This window comes from Eptatretus burgeri, chromosome 1 (assembly GCF_056783735.1).
Source record: "Eptatretus burgeri isolate ZD-2024b chromosome 1, Ebu_testis_v1, whole genome shotgun sequence".
NCBI classification, from domain to species: Eukaryota; Metazoa; Chordata; class Myxini; order Myxiniformes; family Myxinidae; genus Eptatretus; species Eptatretus burgeri.
In genome coordinates, this window is record NC_140961.1 from 75,720,745 (window position 1) to 75,741,384 (window position 20,640).

Here is a 20,640-nt window from a genome sequence, read left to right on the forward strand (position 1 = left end):
AAAATATGCGGTTTTCGGCATAACTCAGTCAATTCTTATTCGATTTGCATGAAACCAGCATCAAACGAGATTACCTTCTCTTGTTGAAACGTTGTATTCACCGAACTTGCGAGTGAAGACTCGCCAAAACGACGTGAGTTGATTGCTGTTTAGTCCGTAGCCCCCGAAAGTCGGGGGGGGGGTCATGACATTACAGATATGTGTTTGTGTCATAAGACCATTCATATGAAACCAGTTCCCCACACTCATACCAAGAACAAAAAAAGTAGTGGCGGCGAAGGTATGCGCTCTATGAGTGCCCGTTCTAGTTTGTTATTATTTGAGAAAAAATTATAATTTGCATTGCTGAGACCTTTCTTGTGCGATACTGTGGTTATTTATTATATTTGTTGCAATTGGTCAAAAGCTAAACTCTCCATACTTTTTGACATATCACCAGACCAGGTACTAACCCATATTAACGGTCAGATTAACGGACAGAGAAACAGTACAGTCAGATTGGAGGTGAATTATGTTGCTTATTTTCGGATTACATTGCACTCAGTAGGCACGAATTTTGTCAAAATGTTCTTGGTTATTTTTGGCTTATCAAAAAATATACAAATGGTTGACCTTATTTTGAAGAAAGCACATTGCTTACTTTTACAGGCCTCCTGCTACACAACAATGTTGCCCAAGAAATGCGGCAGCCCTGAGGCCTTGATCCCATTTCCTGCAGTCCGACAGCCGAGCACCTTTGCCTCAGCTATCCTGGACAACTCTCAGCGACCTTTTTCCCAGTCGGCGGGGGTGAGCAAGATCTCGGATTCCTGCAAACCACTCAAGAAGCGCAGCCGCACATCTGCACCTGAAGTTGACCTTGCGCGCACTATTGTCCGTGGAAAAGTTTCCACTTCAGAAGTTCCTTCTGCTCCGGAGTCTGAGGTGGATAAAGTGACCCATCACGCTCCATAAACAGTTTGGAATACCCTTGATTCGATGCATGTCCATGCACTCTGTGTAGGCACACCACAGTGCTGTTTAAGTCTCTTTAGGTCATACTTGCTCATCTCTTTGTTGAATGGAAGTTTGGTGAGACATTCGAGTGACAAGGAAACTGGAAGTTGAAATTATAAAGCCACCGATGAATGCAACATCGTTAAGTGTTTGGATTCCAAACATTTGTAAATCAAACGAGAAATGCTATTTTGCTGTTTGATTGTCAATGGCTTCCTGTTTCCATTCTTTTTTTATTTTCTTTTACATCATATAAGGCTCATAGTGGAGCACACACACACACACACACACACACACACACACACACACACACACACACACACACATACACATACACACACACACACACACACACACACACACACACACACACACAATTGGAGACCTGGGAGGGCTCCATTCCACCTTCTGAAACCCACATGTGGAGATAACAACCAACGACACAACACAGAACTGTGAGACAAGACAAACACAGCCACTGAGCTTGGAGGAAGTGCTGCCTTCTGAGTAGCAGCGACATCACCACAATGGCGCCGTTTTTCTCCCCGCACTCAGTGGGCCTTTTTCTTCAGCCTTTCTCCCCACACAACGACCTATCTCACGGCACAACAATGGCACGGCCTTTCTCACACAACAAAGCGGGGCATTTACGAAAAAGGAATTTCCTCCCCATTAATTGTCAGGTCAGATTAGATTTGTCACTTGCTACAGGTACCATGTAAACCTGTACTAACCTGTTTCATGTTCGGGTTGTCGGCGACTAAACCGTCTCCCCCACCAAGTTTCTTGGTGAGGAGGGTGTATGATATGGACACCCAGCAGGATTAAAAACAAAACCTGTGAAAGGGCGGAGGAGCTCCTTGTGAGCCAACGGCCATCTATATCTAGTGCCCAACTTTGTCTGCGGACGTCCTCCTGCAGTTGGGTTACTTTTTATTAGGAGGTTGGTGGCAGGATTTGCACTCCGGCCACCGTAAAACCCTTCATTCCGCAAAACATTCCAAAAGCAAAAATAAATCTGAAACCCCACCCAGTGGGAGTACCTCCTGTGCAGCTGCCCTTCGCAGGGCAGCTCACCGGATGATGGGATTGGGGCAAAGCCTTCGGGACCCCCAATCTTTGATGATAGGAGGGAAATCACGGGGTAACATTCCAGGGTCAAATTGCGGTAGTGTGTGTCAGGGTGGTGCTGAGGTGTCCACCAGACGGCGGTCTGCTTGGGTTAACCTAAGGCGGTCCCATCGGGTCGGCGCCTGGAATGTCCGATCCCTAAGTGAGGATGATCACATGTCTCTGTTATCATCTGAGCTCAAGCGTTTGGACATCGGGATTGCAGCTCTCTCTGAAGTTCAGAGACCGGATTGCGGCGAGATCATGGCAGGTGGTCACACCTACAATTGGTCTGGTCACTCTGATGGTTACCATGCCCAAGGAGTTGCTGAAGCTGTGTCTAATAAGGTGACTCCAATAATAATTGAGGTAACATCTGTCAACGAGCGTATTATGAGACTAAGGATTCGTCACTCCTTGGGTGTCATTTCCCTGGTCTCTCTCTCTGTATATGCTCCCACTGAGGCGAGTGATCTCACCGGGACACATTCTACGCCACGCTCGAGTCTGTGGTTGATCAGTGCCCCAGGCGAGATACTCTTCAAGTCTTGGGAGATTTCAATGCATCGATTGGAACTGATAGGGTTGGTTATGAAACGTGTGTTGGACCCCATGGGTCTGGAACTGTGAACCAGAATAGCACTAAGTTCCTTGACTTTGCAAGAAGTCATGGACTTACGGTGGCTGGTTCATGGTTTCAGCGCCCACAGGCTCATCGCTGGACTTGGTATTGCACTGTTGACGGTGTGGGAAAGGAGATTGATCATGTGTTCGTTGATGGTCACTGGAGGATGATCCAGAACTGCAGGGTCCACCGGACTGCTCAGTTCCTCGATACCCGACACAACTAACCTCCATCTCTACCTTCTTATTTTCTCTCTCTGATATTTTCCTGTTCGTTCATTCCTTTGCTTAGTGCCCAACCACTGCCCCATTACCCCAGTCATGCCCTCCACCACCTTGCTCTTCTATGAGCCTTGATCTTGTTTAAATAAATAGCATTATGGTTGGTCAGTTATCTGCTTTGCCAAATTACCTGGTCGCTTAGGTGTTTTTTCCGACATGCACAGCCATAAATGCACTCGAGGGCCCTGCGGCTTGGGTACTCTTAAGGTGATTGGGCCAAAAGCGACATCTGGCACGATATCTCAAAAAATTATGGACGGATTCAGACAAAAGTTGGTGGATGAGTTTGGTAGGCGACAATAACAAGCCAATTAGATTTTAGTTGAGGTCCGGATGCAGATCCGGCCTATCAGTGGGATACAAAACGTAAATTGTTTAGCCTGGTGGAGGTATGTTCTCCACCGAGTGCCGTTCTCGTTAGTTGTGCCAACCACTGGATGCTCCGAATGTAAATGTTAAAGTAATTTTCAGAAATATTTTATTTGCTGTGATGAAACACCTTGACTTATCATAGTCCTCACAGGTATAATTCTGTGTTAATGTTGTGTATCTGTTATTTGGTTTTATCGGTTACCTGCTTCCAGGTCTCATCTGATGGGAACACAGAAGGACCATTAGAAGAAGGTGAGATCACCATGGCTTCGCTGAAGAGGCAACCAATTGAACGAGGTGGTGGTGCAGCAAAAAAGGAGAATGTTTGTCAGGTGATTTTTGTTTTTTTCTAAATGTTTTTATTTTTATTTTTTGGTTTACATGACCGAGGCTCGTGGAATAGCTAGAGCAGGATGGAAGAGAACAAAATGGAAAGGGGGAAACACTGACAGCAGAATAGAAGCAAGAGTGCGATGAAGGGGAGGAAGAAAATGACACATGGGGGTGAACAAGATGCACACAAGCTAAAACACAGCAAGAAGAGGAAGGGGGAAAGCGGTGATGAGACAGAAAAGGTACAAACCAACCGAAAACTAACAAACGAAGAGAGAACATAGTGTTATGGACGGAGAAACTTTTATCCATAGATTAGTGTTCTGTTGTATCCTGAACGTTCAACTTACATAATCACATAATTCCTTGTCAACTCACCTAGTGGCCCCCGAGTGACCGTCTCCGATTTTAATTAAATATTTAGAAAAATTATTGTCTGGGTAAAATGATCTTTAAAAATTTTTTTTATTCCCCAACTCAGTGGTTGTGAGGGTTATGGCTTCTTCAACATCGACTGCTTTGCCAGTTTTTCACTTATGAATCGAGTTTACATGTTATTGATGTTTCAGGAAGTTAATTGTGTTTCCATTGGATAAAGATATTAATTAAGCTGACAAGGAACCCTGGGTAATTTTGATTGCCATTTTCAAGTTACAGGAATCTCAAAACAGAATATTTTGTCTCGTGTTAATGGATGTTACAAAGCTGGGGGTTCACTTTGTGCCCACAAGTAGTCAAAGAAACAGCATATTATAGATGTATAACATTTGTCGATAAGTGGAGCACAAACAAATGTGAATCAAACAAGTAAATGTATGGCTGGGGGTCAAAAGATGGATCTGTGATTAAAAAGAAATAAATGTTAAGCGATACTCCCTCTATATACTCGTACATGGTGCTCCATAATATGTTATGTGACTCATGTGGAGTTATTTGTAAAAAATGTTTTTTGCCCTATAGTAGCTTATTCCAATGAAATATATTGTAATGACCCTTCGGTATATTATCACAAAAACAGCAGCTGACAAGGAACACAACAAAACATAACAGACATTTCTAAATGTCCACTTTGTCAATTTGATCATAGGTGGGACCAATGAAACCTCGGAATGGATTGTGGACTGTGTTGGTAATTATCCAGTTGATTGAAACTCGTACGTACTTCAGAAACATATGTTTTGTGATTACATCTGTACCAGGTTGCATGTTTGTGGTTAATTTCCTGTAGGTAAGCAACTTTTGGATTGAAATGTAGACGTGGAACTTTATTGCCACTCCATGTATGTCCTCTACCAACCAATTAATCTTTGTAAATCAGTTTTATAGTGCATATTGCATTTTTTTCCCCTTTGTATGCCTTTTATCTAAGCATGTCAAATGAGCTTCCAAACAGCATATTGGAATGAATGAAGTCACAAATGTATGGAACGAAGAAGAGGTGACCCTGATCATGATCAAAGGTTGCAACTGCGTGGTAACATCCCAACACGGAATATCCAATAAATGAACGTGTCAAATGAATAATTGCTCAGCTTTAATGTTTCAATCACAGATTGGTCTTCGAAGTGGGACTAATATACTCCCAGTGGAAGAGCCCTTTTAAGGAATAACGAGCAACTTTTGACCATTTGGCCCGTCATGCCTGTGCTACACCAACACCAAAATAAATTAATCCATCAGGCTACAGACTTAAATGCAGTTGTAGTTGTCATACGAGTTCCAATCGCACGTATAATCAGCAGTGTTTTTGGAATGAGCTTCCTGTCAAAAGAGCAAGCATTTAGGTTTGTGTTTGTGTGTGTGCAGGTATGTGAGATGACAGGGGAGTTGCTCCTTTGTGAAGGCCAGTGCTGTGGTGCTTTCCATCTCTCCTGCATTGGGCTGGACGCAATGCCTAAAGGGAAGTTTAGGTGTGAAGAGTGCACGACTGGTGGGTGCGGCCACTTCAACATCAGTGCTAACAAAACCTTCAAGCCATGGAGAAGCTGCTTTTAATTATGTTAATGAGGCTTGTTATAGTTGATACTTGTTCATTAATATTTGACAGTAACTTCTTGCCAGGTCCGAGTGTCTGTCAGATGCAGTGTTTGTCACAATGCCTTCTGTGGTGATTAAAATGTATTCTTGTGGAAGGTTTAAAGCCACTGAAGTCAGCCAGAAGAATTGAGTCCTGGGAATTGTATCCTGGAGTTACTGATAACACCGTGTGTGTGTGTGTGTGTGTGTGTGTGTGTGTGTGTGTGTGTGTGTGTGTGTGTGTGTGTGTGTGTGTGTGTGTGTGTGTGTGTGTGTGTGTGTGTGTGTGTGTGTGTGTGTGTGTGTGTGTGTGTGTGAGAGAGAGTGTGTCATCATACAGTCAATGAGTCGTGTGCATCCCCTGGTGGTTGACTTCAATATTGCGCCCATTCGGCCTTTAGCAAAGTTTGACAAGTTGTCAAATGCAACCAGAACATTTTTACATCTAATTTAATTGTAAGTTGATGTTGTCCTTTAAATGTGGATTATGTCAAAGTTATCCATGCCCGTACATGAGTATATCAAACCACAGTTTGAGGTATGCTGCAAGGCCTTTGGCCTTGTTTGTGCGTCCAACTAGCCTTCGGCACAGTTCGGCAAAGTTGTCCAATTTAACCACGACATCTTACATCTAATATAGCCATAAGTTTGTTTGTTGTTTTTCTACAAGAGCGATGCTCATGGAAGAGCAAGGTTAAATTGACATTGGGGTTGAGAGGCAAAAATTGCATACAACTGGTGAGGGGATAAATGAACAGGAAAGGAAAAGAGAGAAGGGGAGGAAATACTGAAATCAGCAAGTAAGAGGGTTGGGTTAAGAAGGGTTAATGGGAGTAATATAGAAATAGATCATTGTTCAGGATGGGGAGTGACACGAGGTGGTGCACTGCGTGCTTGAAGCCCCAGAGGGAAGAATGAGATGGAACAGCCTCTAGAAAGCAGTTCCAGAGACTGAAGAAGTGAAGAATAAAAGAGTTGAGGCATGTAATCAGCCTGGATTTTGGAAGTTTGACCAGAAGGGGGCTCCTGGAAGAACACTTGCATTCTGCATTTGCTGGGATAGACTGAGCACTTGGAGAGTGGAAGGAGAGCAGTACTCTATTGAGCTACAATCAAAGACCTTGAAGATGGTGAGTACCTCTGATTTTCCAAGGAAAGAGTTGGATCAACCACTGGCATAGTAAGGGGCGTGCGGGGAGGGCAGTCCGCCCTGGGTGAGAGCTTGAGGGGGTGGGGGGGGTGCCTTTGGGAGAGTTGAAATACCAGTACGATAATATAACGATGGTTTTAGTTGCAAGTGACATTATAATATTATTATTTGCCTAATAATAAAGAGAGTAACTCGGAACTAAAACCATCGTTATATCATCGTACACAGAACCGACAATAAACATGGAGCAAGAACACATCATTACATTACAGGGTGGGAGGTGGTGGAAGTGGTGGTTAATGGGAGGAGGCGGTGCTGATGATGTGCTTGGCATGGGTTCGTCAGTGAATGAAGCAGATGTTGATGGCTTGAAGTAGCTGTTGAGAGTGGACTGTTGATAGGTTTTTTAAATTTCTCCTCGAGTCCTCGTATAAATCACGATAGCAGCAGACAATATAAAGAACAATAGCATGATCCCAGAAATGTTTTTTTTGTCATCAGCTTTCTCCATCAATTAGAAGCTTCCATCAGTTTCCAGGGCATTATGCATTGTAGGAAAGGTCATGAATCGTTCTTTGGGTTGACGTCAGTTTAAACTCATTTGCATACACGACTGGCCACGATGGTAGCTCGACACACTTTCTGGGTGAACCCTTTCATTCTGAAAAGTTAATTACATCACTGTAATGTCCTGCATTTTTCTTATTTTCAATTTGCTTAAGGCCCTGTCATACCTTGACGTTTTAGCCAGCGTATGGCAAGGTATCAAAATGTATGCAAAACGCTGGCGTACGCTGAACTATTGATGTTTTTTTCCAGTTTTGAACGTATTCATAACGAGTTGGACAGATGCATAATGTATTAGTAACGTACACAGAACGTTTCGATAACATATAGATAACTTATATCAATGAATGCTGAGCGTGTTGTTGGCGTTAACAACCTATGCCCAACGATAGTCTAACTTATGCAAAGCGTGCGGCAGCGAATCTCCGACGATCACGTGGCGTAGGCTATTCATAGGCTGCAGCTCAACGATTCAAATCATAACCGCACTAGACATCGAAGTGTCAAGCCGCTGTCACACCTTGACGTTTTAGCCAACGTATGCCGACGTATGAAAAATTTGCCGAATACGCTGGCACACGTCGAATACGTTATGGGTAAGTTTTGTATACGTTAAGAGCACGCTGAAGCACGCTGGCATACGTCGTAGTACGCCGAGTACGTCGACAAATTTTCAGCATGTTGAAAATTTTACGACGTATGCCAGCGTATGACGCACACGTTCCGCATACGCTGGCCATAAGTTGTAGGCACGTTACGCGATCATTGACACAAGTCGACACACGTTACTTGTAAGTTACTCATAAGTCGAAACACATCGAGGTAAAGTTTAGCGTACCCGAAACTTATTTCTAACCGATGAGTAATGTGCTTTGAACCTATGTGTAACGTATCTCCAAAGCATATTGACGTATGTAGATGTATTTGACGTCTTCCGGACGACCACAGAACTTACTGAACGTGTTACTAACTTACAGCTACCGTATAATGGTGTATTGGCAGTGTTTAGGGGAATTGGTATATAAAAATGGGGTTCACAGGAGGAACCCGTCAGTGTTCCAGACTCCATGCTTTTTTTTTTTTTTCGGCATGACGGTGATGTTGACACTTCGATTTCTATTGCGGTTATGATTTAAATCGTTCAGCGGCAGCCTATTAGTTATATTGTTGTAGATTTCCGCCCGCCGGCGTGCGAACGACCGCGTCTAACCAACAGCGGTGGCTTTGCCCACTGAACGGACAATCCAGTCGCGGCTTTCCAGATCAACGCCGGAAACCAGCCACGGGTGTGTTTTTAACCACACCACATCCTTGTCCACACTCTACCCGTGCTCTACAGGGTCCGATCGCCAAATCTTCGATTTACCTAATTATTCGCGCGGGTAGGTTACCGAGAGATTGTACCTCAATGGGACCGCTTGGAAACGAGCCGCTTAAGCAGCTCGCTTCCTTTTGGGATAACCGAGCGGGGTATTATCGCGCAGTCCCGTTGGACCCGATCACTTTACCGGCTATTTAAAAACCAACTATATTCCGAGTGCAAGTTGGGGCAGTTCAATGAGGGAATGGACGCAACGAACAGGTTTACATTCACACAAGGACATTTATTACAATAAAGCACGTATGCAATTAAACAAGGCAAAACACGTATGCAATTATACAAGCAACAAAAGCACGACAAAAGAACTTTGACCGTCTATACGAAATGCAATGCAAACATTTACAGCCACAAAGCACTTAACAATTTCCTACTTATTAGACGGGCCCACGGACACACGTACGCACACACACACACACACACACCCAAGAAATGGTGGCAGAGGCCTTTAATAACGAGCTCCAGCTCGGAGGACAGGTGAGCTGAAACCCAGAGCCTATCTCGAACCTCCCCACCTCGTGAGGTCTTCAAGTTGTTCGGACCCGGGCTCCAGCGAGAGCGAGCTGGATTCAATCGCCGTGAGCTGCGATCCTTCCCGAGCTCCCGCGAATCCTCCCGCGCTTCTCAACACGTGCTGGTGAGACGAGGCGCCGATCCTTCCCTTCGATGCGTCGCTTCCCCGAGGAACCTCCTCCAAGAAGAGGTCGATGAGTCGCACCAAGCCGGGAACCAAAATGGAGAACAAAGAGCTCCACGAACCAAGAAGAAGAAGCCACCACTCGCAGCTCGAGCCAAGCAACCGGCTTAACTTTCTTCCAAACAGGGTAGCTTGAAGCAAAAAGCTCTCCCGAGCCAAGCAGAAGCCGAAGCTCACTGAACCACCAAAGCAAAAAGCCTCCTCCTGAGCCAGGCCTCAGCCGAAGCTCACTGAGCCAGCTGAAGCACAAAGCTTCCGAAGACCTCAACCCTAATGCAAGCCAAGCAAGACCTGACGGTCTGCTGAACGACTACTCTCTGCCGAAGCAAAAAGCTTACTACTCCAACTCCCGCACACGAACAAAGAAAAGATCTCCTCTTATCCTTCTCCCGCCCTTCCCCCGTTCCCGGCGTGACTCATGACTCATGCCCTCGTGCTCCATCCCCCGCTCAGCCACGGGTGGGAGGGAGTTGTTGACATCATGAGTCACGGGATGGCAGGGTTCTTCTTGCTTTTCGCAGAAGAGGGGGAGGGATGTCTCCATTGTTCGTTCCCTAGCTATTAAATTGATCCGCAGCGCATCTAATCGATTTCTGAACATTTCAACAATGGAAGGTGAGCTATCTAGGGAACAAGCACTTATCGACATAGCTGACTAAAGGAACCTGCATGTTGTGTGCAATCGAATTCCAAATTCGTAACAATATTATATTATAACCGCACTAGAAATCGACATGTCAACATCACCGTCATGCCGAAGAAAAAAAAAACCATGGAGTCTAAAACACTGACGCTAAACATTACCTCGACATGTTTCGACTTATGAGTTACTTACAAGTAACGTGTGTCGACGTGTCAATGATCGCGTAACGTGCCTACAACACGTTACTCATAGGTTAGAAATAAGTTTTGGGTACGCTAAACATTACCTTGACATGTTTCGACTTATGAGTAACTTACAAGTAACGTGTGTCGACATGTGTCAATGATCGCGTAACGTGCCTACAACACGTTACTCATAGGTTAGAAATAAGTTTTGGGTATGCTAAACATTACCTCGACGTGTTTCGACTTATGAGTAACTTACAAGTAACGTGTGTCGACATGTGTCAATGATCGCGTAACGTGCCGACAACACGTTACTCATAGGTTAGAAATAAGTTTTGGGTATGCTAAACATTACCTCGACGTGTTTCGACTTATGAGTAACTTACAAGTAATGTGTGTCGACGTGTGTCAACGATCGCGTAACGTACCTACAACTTATGGCCAGCGTATGCGGAACATGTGAGTCATACGCTGGCATACGTCGAAAAATTTCAAGCATGTTTAAATTTGTCGACGAGCTCGGCGTACTACGACGTATGCCAGCGTACTACGACGTATGCCAGCGTATTACGACGTATGCCAGCGTGCTCTTAACGTATACAAAACTTACCCATAACGTATTCGACATGTGCCAGCATTTTAGCCAAATTTTTCAGACATCAGGCATACACTGGCTAAATCGTCAAGGTGTGATAGGGCCTTTACTACAGGTACAGTTCTGTAATCCACTTGAAATTTTACTTGCAAACATGATATATGTTTTCTGTGTATTTCGTTTTTTTAATTATTCATCTTGGGGGGGGGGGATGCCAAAGGAGGGTCCGCCCCAGGTACCAAATACCCTCAGTATACCCCCTGGGATCTACGGAGGATGCCAAAACAGCAGCTGGCTTTGGAGACCAGCTTTACTGTGTGGTCAAAATAGCTTTGGAAGCCAGCTTTGCTGTGTGTCAGCCCATTCCCTCACAACCCTCTCAAAGAAGTTCAGTCCCCCAAAACTCTTGGATCTCACGCTCAGCCATGATCTTTTTGGGGCAAACCACATTTCAAAGCTGGCCTCCCAAAGCTAATCTCCGACTGGGCATTCTCTATCATACAAAGTCCTTCCTTGGCACACCTGAACTCTTATCCACCTATAAGGCTTTGCTTTGCAGCTTGATGGAATACTGCTCTCTACTCTGGGCTTGCGCCCCTGCCACACACCTTTCTCAGTTTGATGCTGTGGAAATTAAGGCCTTCAAGATCATTGTAATTTCCCACGATTAGTCTGTGGGCCGATCACTTTGCCATCGCAGATAGGTCTGTGGTCTCTGTTTTCTTCCGCCTTCTTTCTGTTCTTGCACCCTTTTCCCTCTCCGTGCTTTGTCCCCCTCTCACCCCCCCCCCCCATGTTTCTGCAGGGCATACAGTCCACCAGCAACCCACTTTTAGTGCTGTTCACCTCCATCTGAGATCATCACCCATCCAAAACCACAATATTTTCTACATCCGTTAACCCCACTCCCCCAAAATGTTTTTCCTTCTCTATCTATCTTATCCACACTCTGTCTGCATTCTTCTCTACCCCCCAATCCTTACCCGCACATCCCCTTTGTCCATCTCCATATATCTTCTCCCTCGACTCTGCTGTTGTCATTTTCCCCTTCTCTTTCTGCTGTTCCTTTTTTTATGTTGTGTCCTGATCCATTCTGCGTTCCAGCTCTTCTATGAGCCTTGACCCTTGATACAAAAAAATAATAAAAAGGATCATGGCTGAGGGTGAGAATTAAGAGTTCAAGAGACTAACTCTTTCAGTGAATAATCAAAGAAATAGATAGGTTGGTTCCTTTGACGATCATTCTGAAGTTATCATGTGAGACTGTGGCACGAAACAGGATTGAAGGACGTGTTCCATTTATCAGACAATAATGTAATCATTTCCAGAGCAGCAGCAGAGAGATGCAGCTGCTGTCTGCCTAGCAGAGGGATGCTATAGTCATCTGAACTTGATGACTGAACTATATGACACAATGTGGTCATCTGAAAAAAGGAAGAGAGGGTGTTCTTGAGCATCTGAGAGTCATTAGTATAGTGGAGGAACTTGACAAAAGAAATCGTGGAATGAAGGTGATCTTCTATGCCGCAGGCAGAGAATTTGGCAGGCAAAAGAAGATGCCAGACTCTGCCAAATTCCCAATATATGTCCAGGGTGACAATTCTAACCTCCTGCTTTGAAATTGATTGCCTCCAACCATTGCTGAGAGGGGAACAAAAGCATGTCCACAGTCGAGTGACCAGGATGGATTCTAAATTGATGGTTGTTATGTGTGTAGCATTCACATATTTATAATTAATGTTTGTAAAACGACAGTGACGCCATCGGGAACAGAAATGGCGGTTGGCTTTGTGGTTGTGGGAAGTGCTCAGAGAGACACGGAGTTTGAGGTGTCATGGCCATGCTGTGATTGCTTGTAAAAGCTGTGATTAAACCGTTGGCGTTTACAAGCAGTAAGTCTTGTCATTACTGTATGCAACAATGGTCCGAGATGAGGTTTTTTTGAAAACAGGAAAGACGTGTCATCAGAACCAATGACAGATTCTATGACTGCTTGCAATTTGAAGTGAGCTCACTGGCCTATTAATGGTAGGTTGGCACCCTTCTTGTGGATGGGAGTAATGTTTGCTGATTTTCATGCACAAGGGAGGCAGCCAAAGGAGGACAGATTAAATATGGTAGAGAGAGAGAGAGAGCAGGATTGAAGAACAAGGGCACTGATGCGATCTCGGCCCATCACCGAAGCAGGGTCAAGGCCTGGAAACTTACTTTACCTTCTCCGGTGAGAGGGACGTGGAGTCCACACGGTAAGATGGGGACAGAGCGCGATTGGTTTAGGATACGAGAAGTGAAGACGAAGTTTTGACATTCTGCGTTATTTTAGGCAGAGTCTGCGGTTTAGCCGTTTGAGGTTTGTTTTTTTGGTTTTTGTTTTTTGTATACATATTCATGGCTCGTGGAACAGTTAGAACACAGAATGAATCGGGATGAAACATAACAAAAGGAACCACAGAAGGAGAAAGGGGGAAATGTCAACAGCAGGGCTGAGGGAGAAAATAGACGGAGACGGACAAACAAGGGATGCGGGTAATGATGACGGGTAGGGGAGAACACTAGGGGTGAACAAGATAGATACAGAGAAAATTTTTGGGAGGGGGTCCGGGTGCTTTAATGGGTGGAGAAAAGATCATGGTTTTGGATGGGGGATGATTTGAGATTGTGGTGAACAGCTGTCTTGAACACCTGGAGGGAAGGATGACATTGAAGAGTGTGTGAAAGTTGGTTCCACAGGTGGGAAAGGTGAGGACAATGTGGAGGTGGAGCAAACACGAGACAGACTTGACAAGGCGCCACCATGACTTAGAGTAAGGAGACTGGTTGGAGAGTTTGACCTTGAGATTTATGAGGATGTTTTCTGGCTTGCTCAGAATGGACACATACTCATTGTGAGCCTTAGTTATGGAATGAATGAAAGTTATCCTCAGTCGAGTTAGCTTTCCAAACTGGGAAAGCAAGCTGCTTGATTGTAACCACCTCCCCACAACATTCAGTTTACCATGGTCAAAATGACAATGCCGATTACGGTACGATGCCGATTGACCCTTCCTGAAAGTCCCTGTAGTGTCCGTCTTGTTTACCCCGTGTACCCAGCCCCATCCCTCTCCCTCACACAGATCTCCTAATGTCTCTGTTCCCCACTGTTTTGTGCTTCCTTCTCCCACCCCTCTTGGCTCTTCCTGCTCCCTTTGCTATACGCTCTGTGCGTTATCTATTTTACGAGCCTCGATATTGTATGCAAAGAATAAAGTTTTGATCTAGGCAAGTCGCAGACAGGATGGGATAAACTGGTGCATGACAGAAAATAGACTTTTGTGAAAGTATTCTCATTTGGAATCGCTATCGGATGCTGTGGGGTTGGTGTTTCAATCCTTGAAGTGGATTGAACCACCAATCCAATGAGAGGGCACATTGAAGTCCTTGCTAGTTGGCCTGTGCAAGCAGCCATATCCTGCGTCATTGATGTTGCTCTTGTACAATAGTCAGAGAGTTATGGACCTTGACAAGAAAGTGATCAGAAGAGCCAATGGGAGCAGAAGAGGAATGAGGCATTTTGAAAGAAATTTAGTCATTCGTAAGTCGATGAGGAAGGAAGTACCGGTAGGAGAAATTCACATTGGGAGGTTTACACATTGGATCAAAACCACGGAGTCACAGAAGGCCTTTACTGAAATGCTCTGGCTAGTTGTTGTACAGAATATCTTCATGTCGTGCTTGGGAATGCAGTTAATTGGTTCAACAGTCAGGGTTTTTTTTTTATTTTTTTAAAGAGAGCCCAGTGAGGTTATCTGCTTTCTTTGATGTTTATTGTGGATAGCAAGATTCATTTTTCCGTTCACACTTTAATTTCATGAAGAAAAGAGATGGAGCGATGGTCCTCAACACATTTTCATGCTCCCTCCCCTACCTTGTTTGAATATCTTTTGGTATTGCCATCCCTATGTCCTTTTGAAAAATGTAGATGTGTTTTATACTTGTTTTTTTATGAATATTTTTTTTCACCACCGAAAACCTTCCCATGCACACCACGAGTGCAACCAGCAGTTTTCAACACATTCTGTCCAGTGGTTTGGCAGTGCATATAAGTCAAACAAACACACAAAGAAACTAGAAGGGCACTCGGTGGAGCGCATATCTCCACCCCGTAATGCCTGATCCACAAGAACATATCGGGCCCAATACATTTTCGAGATATCGTGCGATAATATACTTTTTGAGATATCCTGTGCACAGACAAACAGACAGAAAGGGGTGAAAACATAACCTCCTTCACCTTCGGTGGAGGAGGTAACAAATGCACAGACACTTATTGAATTATATATTTTATTATGTTGGTAATTTCACTATTTGAGCCATGTTGTTGGAATACTCGCCAGCTGCTTTTCATGATGATAGATGGGAAAGTGCCAACTGCCTTACACTGGCAAACATACCGGTTGCATTATTGTGTGCAAGATAAACACAATAGGACACATTGTTGTACTTTTATGTGACTTACAAAGACATTAGTGAAGACCCTAACCAAATCAACACAATATATGGGATTTGAACCTTGGGCTCGGGTGTCCCGAACTGTAGGGACAGATGAGAAAAACGAAACAGCCTTTTCCTTCAAGTTTCTCTTGTGTTTTGCTTGTGAAACCATACCAAACTGTGGTATTCATAGATTTGAGCCATAGGAGCTCCGGTGAAAGAATAGAAAATACCTGCCCGAGTCAAAGTATTAATAGTCTGGCATATTTCACTCATTCTGACTTTCATCTCGACATTGTTGCAATATCATGTTTCCTTTTTTTGTGATTGTCGGTTTTGCAGGCTTGCGCACTTGCTTTGTCTGCAAAAGAGCAGGTCGTGACACAAAGCGTTGCCTCGCACCTCTCTGCGGAAAGTTTTACCATCCAGATTGCGTGTGGAAGTGCAATGGCTGCGTTATTGAAGGCAAAGGGTTCCGTTGCCCACTGCACGTCTGCCTGAACTGCCGCATTTTGCGTCCCGACAACCAACGGCCCAATAGAGGTGGTTTGTTCACTTTTCTTTTTCATGCTGTGTCTTTCTTTCAATCCATTGAAAAAGTGAACGTGAATGGTGATCATTTAAATAAAAAGAAAATGGCAATCTGTACTGCATTTCTGATTAGACCCATTGCCAACAATAGTCAGGAAAGTTTGCAAGAATTTGTAATTATGCGAGTTTGAAAAGTGTATTTTAATTTTTTCCGCATCATTGAAAACCTTGTCGACTTGGGGTATAGTGAATACAATTGGAGAAAAGGTTTGGTGCTTTTATTTTTTTTTAATTAAAAATTATTTCATTTGTTGACCTATATGTTCAAAGGTGAATAGAGGTCAGGGATTTTTTTTTTGTTTTTGTTTACCTTGTCAAGGCTCGTATGATAGCTAACACAACATACAGCAAGGGGGGAATGAGACGAGAGGGGCATGGGAAGGACAAAACAGTGGGGAACAGAGACATTAGGAGATCTGTGGAAGGGAGAGGGATGGGGTGGGGAACATGGGGTTTACAAGATGGACACCACAGGGACTTTCAGGAAGGAAAGCAGGGAATTTGAAGGATGTGGGTTTGCGGTGGATTAGGGGGGGGGTAGAAAATATCAAGGATTTGGATGGGGGACGATAAGAGGTGGTGGTGAACAGCTGTTTTGAAGGCCTGGAGGAAAAAACGGGATTTAACAGAATGAGGGAGTTTATTCCAAAGGCGGGAAAAAAGAGGAATGAAAGAGTGAAGGTGAGCAGTGATTCGTGATTTTGGTAGTTTTACCAGAAAGGGTTTTCTGGTGAATCTTGAGTGCCCTGTGGAAATATGGTGGGACGTGGAGGGGGGGGGGGTGAGACCAGAGAGGAGACAGTAGAAGACAAAGATGACAGACCTGCCTGCGGTGAGAGAGTGAGAGGCCCAAAGACTCAGCCTCATTGCGGGAGATGCCAATGATCCGAAGTTCCTTGGTTTCCACAGGGTGAAGCCGAGAAAGGTGAGGCAGGAGCACCAGCCCAGAGGAGAGAGCAGTACTCCATCAGGCTGTGGATTAAAGCTTTGTATGTGGTCAGGAGCTCAGGTGGGCCAAGGAAGGACTTTGCACGACGGAGGATTCCCAGTCGGTGACTGGCTTTGGAGCCCAAGTTGGAAATGTCGCTTTCCGCAGAAAGGTCATGGCAGATAGTGAGATCCAGAAGCTTGAAAGAAAGGACTTCTTCCAGAAGATTGTTGAGAAAGTAGATGGGGGGGGGTTCCAAACGGTCCTTTCGGCGAGACATAGTGAGAGTGAGATTTGTCCGGATTGAAAGACAGGTTCCACGTGTTGGACCAGTTTGTGATTTTACCCAAATCTGCACAGAGCGAAGAAGCTGCTGCTTGCCAGTCTGAGGGATGGCAGATGGTACGGCAGAGGGTGGAGTCATCAGCAAAGAGATAGAGGATTTTCCAGAGAATGTGAGAGATCATTGATGAAAACCAGAAAAAGAACAGGGCCCAGAACACGACCTTGAGGAACTCCAGCCTGGACAGGAAGAGGGGATGAAAGAACTCCATTTAGGGCCACACGTTGACTGTGACAGGAGAGGAAGTTTGCGAGCCATGAGTGGAGATGGCCTTGGATACCGTAGGAAGAGAGTTTGGTGAGCAGGGTAGGGTGCCAGACCGTGTCAAAAGCACGCGATATGTCTAGGGATACTCAGGGTGAGGCAACTGGCTATTTAAATCGCACCATTTTTGTGACCATTGTGGTTAAGCAATTGGCTCACTCTTTCTGTCTGCTACTGAATTTCTACTGAAGAACTACTGAATTTCAATTGAATTTTATGTATCGAACACCGCAGAACACAAATTGGAACATGAATCTGAACACGAACCTGCAGTTTAGCAGTACTTTGACTCTGAATTTGGTAAATTGTACGGTGTCTTATCCCGAGCGAGCATGCACACTCGTGATAAAGCAGTTGCTTCGGTCTGTCTGTCAGTTTGGCACTCAAAGAAAAGTGAAAATCATTCTATATAGGAAACTTGCTGTTTTTAAGAGTGTCATAGATGACACAAATAACAGGCACGAATAACTGATTTAACGTGTTCAATAAGGTGGTGTAAAAGAGGGTGCATCAGTGGCGGGAGACTTCCGATTCAGTGTATGGTTGTTTTTTTTTTCTACAGCCTTTAAAACCGAATTGTATGTTTGAATAGTTGTATAACACAAATCTCCTTGTTTGCACTTCCAAACCTTCAGTTTAGCAGTACTTCGGCAAAATTACGCCATCTCGACCGATCAAATTTTGCGGCACCTAGAGATGCAATGACAGAGTTAACTTTGTCCAAAAGATGTTTTTTAAGTGCATCTTATTCTCAAAGATCATTCCAAAATCATCATTTTTCTCTGAGAATACTTGGCAGAAGGTTTATCTCTGAACTGTTCCGTTTCACCCATCGGCTTCCTACGGTTGCCGTCGTGCCTGTCATTCGAAGTTCACGAACAAAGCTAACATAGATCATGCTCAAAGCTAATATGGAGTTATAGTAACTGGATATAGATGATGTAGCTCTGATGATGTCGCCTTTTTCACCAATGGATGTAGCCCTGCTCCTGTAATTTTCTGACTTGTTCTGATTCTGATGATCTCTTCACTACTTCTTCCTCCTGGCCCTTTTTTGTGGGGAAAAAATAGGCCGTTTAATGCGCTGTGTGCGCTGTCCTGTGGCCTACCACACTGGTGATTCATGCGTGGCTGCAGGAACCACAATTCTTGCTTCCAACAGTATCATCTGCCCCAAACATGTCGAGCCACAGAAGGGCTGTAATTCACACGTGAATGTCAGCTGGTGTTTTGTCTGCTCGCAAGGTCAGTAGATTTTCTCTCTCCTTTTGTGTTTTCGAATTTATTTCCAGTCTTTATGAAAAATATTTTTTGCTACTAAATGGAGTAGACTTCTGAAGATTCAATGGATTTGTTCTGTGCACCATTTGTCTTGAGGAAAGTTATTCTTCATAGTGAAGCTACGTAAATGTAAATAAATACCTACATCTGAGGAATGTAAATAAATGTTTACTTGTGACAACCCAGAAGTGAGGAATGCTCTCCCTGAGCAGAAGGCGAATCGAGAGTGCGAGGTCAGAATTGACGTGGACGCGGTAGAAGAGAGGATTCAGCAGCAGGAGCTTGTGGCAGGGATGCAGTACAGGATTGCAGTATGAGAGGCGAGACTTCTGGTGGACCAAGCAGATTCAATGGAGTGAGACATAAACAAAGGAAAAAAGGAAGATAGTGAAGAGGATGATGTAAGGGAAAGGGGAGATTGGTAAAGGCAGTGGGTCAAGTGTTGTAAGGGTCTTGAACAAGTTGGAGATGTGGGAGGGGTTGGGGGGAGTGGGGGGGGGGGGTTGAAGGAAAATCGATGTGGAGAAAGATTTGCAAGTTCAAAGCTATGGTGCTCTAATGTTTGCAATACGGACAGCCTATGACATGCTTTCCTCTCCAGTAAACTTTTGGATGAAGGGTTTTTGACAGTACAAAACCTGCCATTGGTGTAGAAGTCGAGGGATGCTGCGGTATATGTTCATTTCATACCCAGTAGCACTTGCAGCAGGGAGGTATCGGGGTGTCATGATCATGTAGTGACGTTGGTGGTGGAGATGGTGTGTCAGAAGTTTAGGGATGGGAAGGGGAGGAAGGATGATTGTGGTGAAGAACTGTTGCTCGTGTTTGTGCAAGAGGGCCATTGCTGAGATAAGTGGAGGTGGGAGGAGTGATGGCAACAGCTGGTGACTGGGGAGTGTCGGCAGATCAAGCGTGGTAGCTGGTGTTTCCCGAGGAGATCTGCATGACACGACCATAGAATGATGATGTTATTACCGTCACCGGAGTTGAGGGTATTGCATTTGGGTCCGTTTGTTTGTCTGTCTGTCTGTTTGTTTCTTTGTATGTTTGCACAGAACTTCAGTGTTTGTCTCCGCAACCGCTTGTCGAGTTGAGATGAAATTTTCACCATGGGAGTGACTACTCATACAGAATGGTTTATTGATAATTATGACGTTCATAAGTCAGGAGGTATGGCAGCGATGTTGGAAAAATGGAAAAACTTTGGACCTCTGTATCTCTGAAACCACATCAAGAAAAAAATTGAAACTTGGCACATGACAAGTACTCCTCATGGAAAATGAGTGGGATATTTTTTTTTATGATGTCATAGGTGCCTGCCTTCATTATGACATCATAATTGATTATGTAGAACGCTACATCTGATCAGTATGAAACATTTTGAGGGCCATATAGGCATAAAATAATCCACAGAAAAAACTTTGATGACGTCCTGGATCAAGTGATTGGGCAGCCATAATGTTTAAAAATAATAATAATAATAATTAAAAAATCTTCTCTGAAATAGCTGAACAGATCGAGGCAAAACTTTACACATATGACCGCCTTTCCATGAGGAACAAAGGGTTCACACACATGACATCATAGGTCACATGGTTTGGCACCCAATTTTGGATTTACCCGAAAACCAATAAATATCTTCTCCAGAACGGCTGCACAGATTGAGGGGAAACTTCACACAAATGTTCCCCAAGCCTTGGGGATACCAAGGTATTCACGAATAATTGACAAGTCACATGGTCTGGCAGTCAGATTGGATTGAGTGAAAATCTTCAAAAAAATTATTTCTCTTGAACCACTTTCCTCAATCGACAT

General features: G+C 44.3%; 1 protein-coding gene across 5 annotated transcripts in view; it reads left to right on the forward strand.

Annotated features, from left to right (window-relative positions):
• Positions 1-20,640, forward strand: part of NSD2 (nuclear receptor binding SET domain protein 2) — a 152,908-nt gene that overhangs the window by 88,193 nt on the left and 44,075 nt on the right. For all 5 annotated transcript variants that reach the window (XM_085888625.1, XM_085888644.1, XM_085888634.1 and 2 more), the window contains 5 exons: positions 649-924; positions 3,597-3,716; positions 5,524-5,647; positions 15,761-15,961; positions 18,616-18,789. In XM_085888625.1, the coding sequence (XP_085744751.1) occupies positions 649-924; positions 3,597-3,716; positions 5,524-5,647; positions 15,761-15,961; positions 18,616-18,789 (895 nt within the window). The remainder of the gene's footprint in view (positions 1-648; positions 925-3,596; positions 3,717-5,523; positions 5,648-15,760; positions 15,962-18,615; positions 18,790-20,640) is intronic.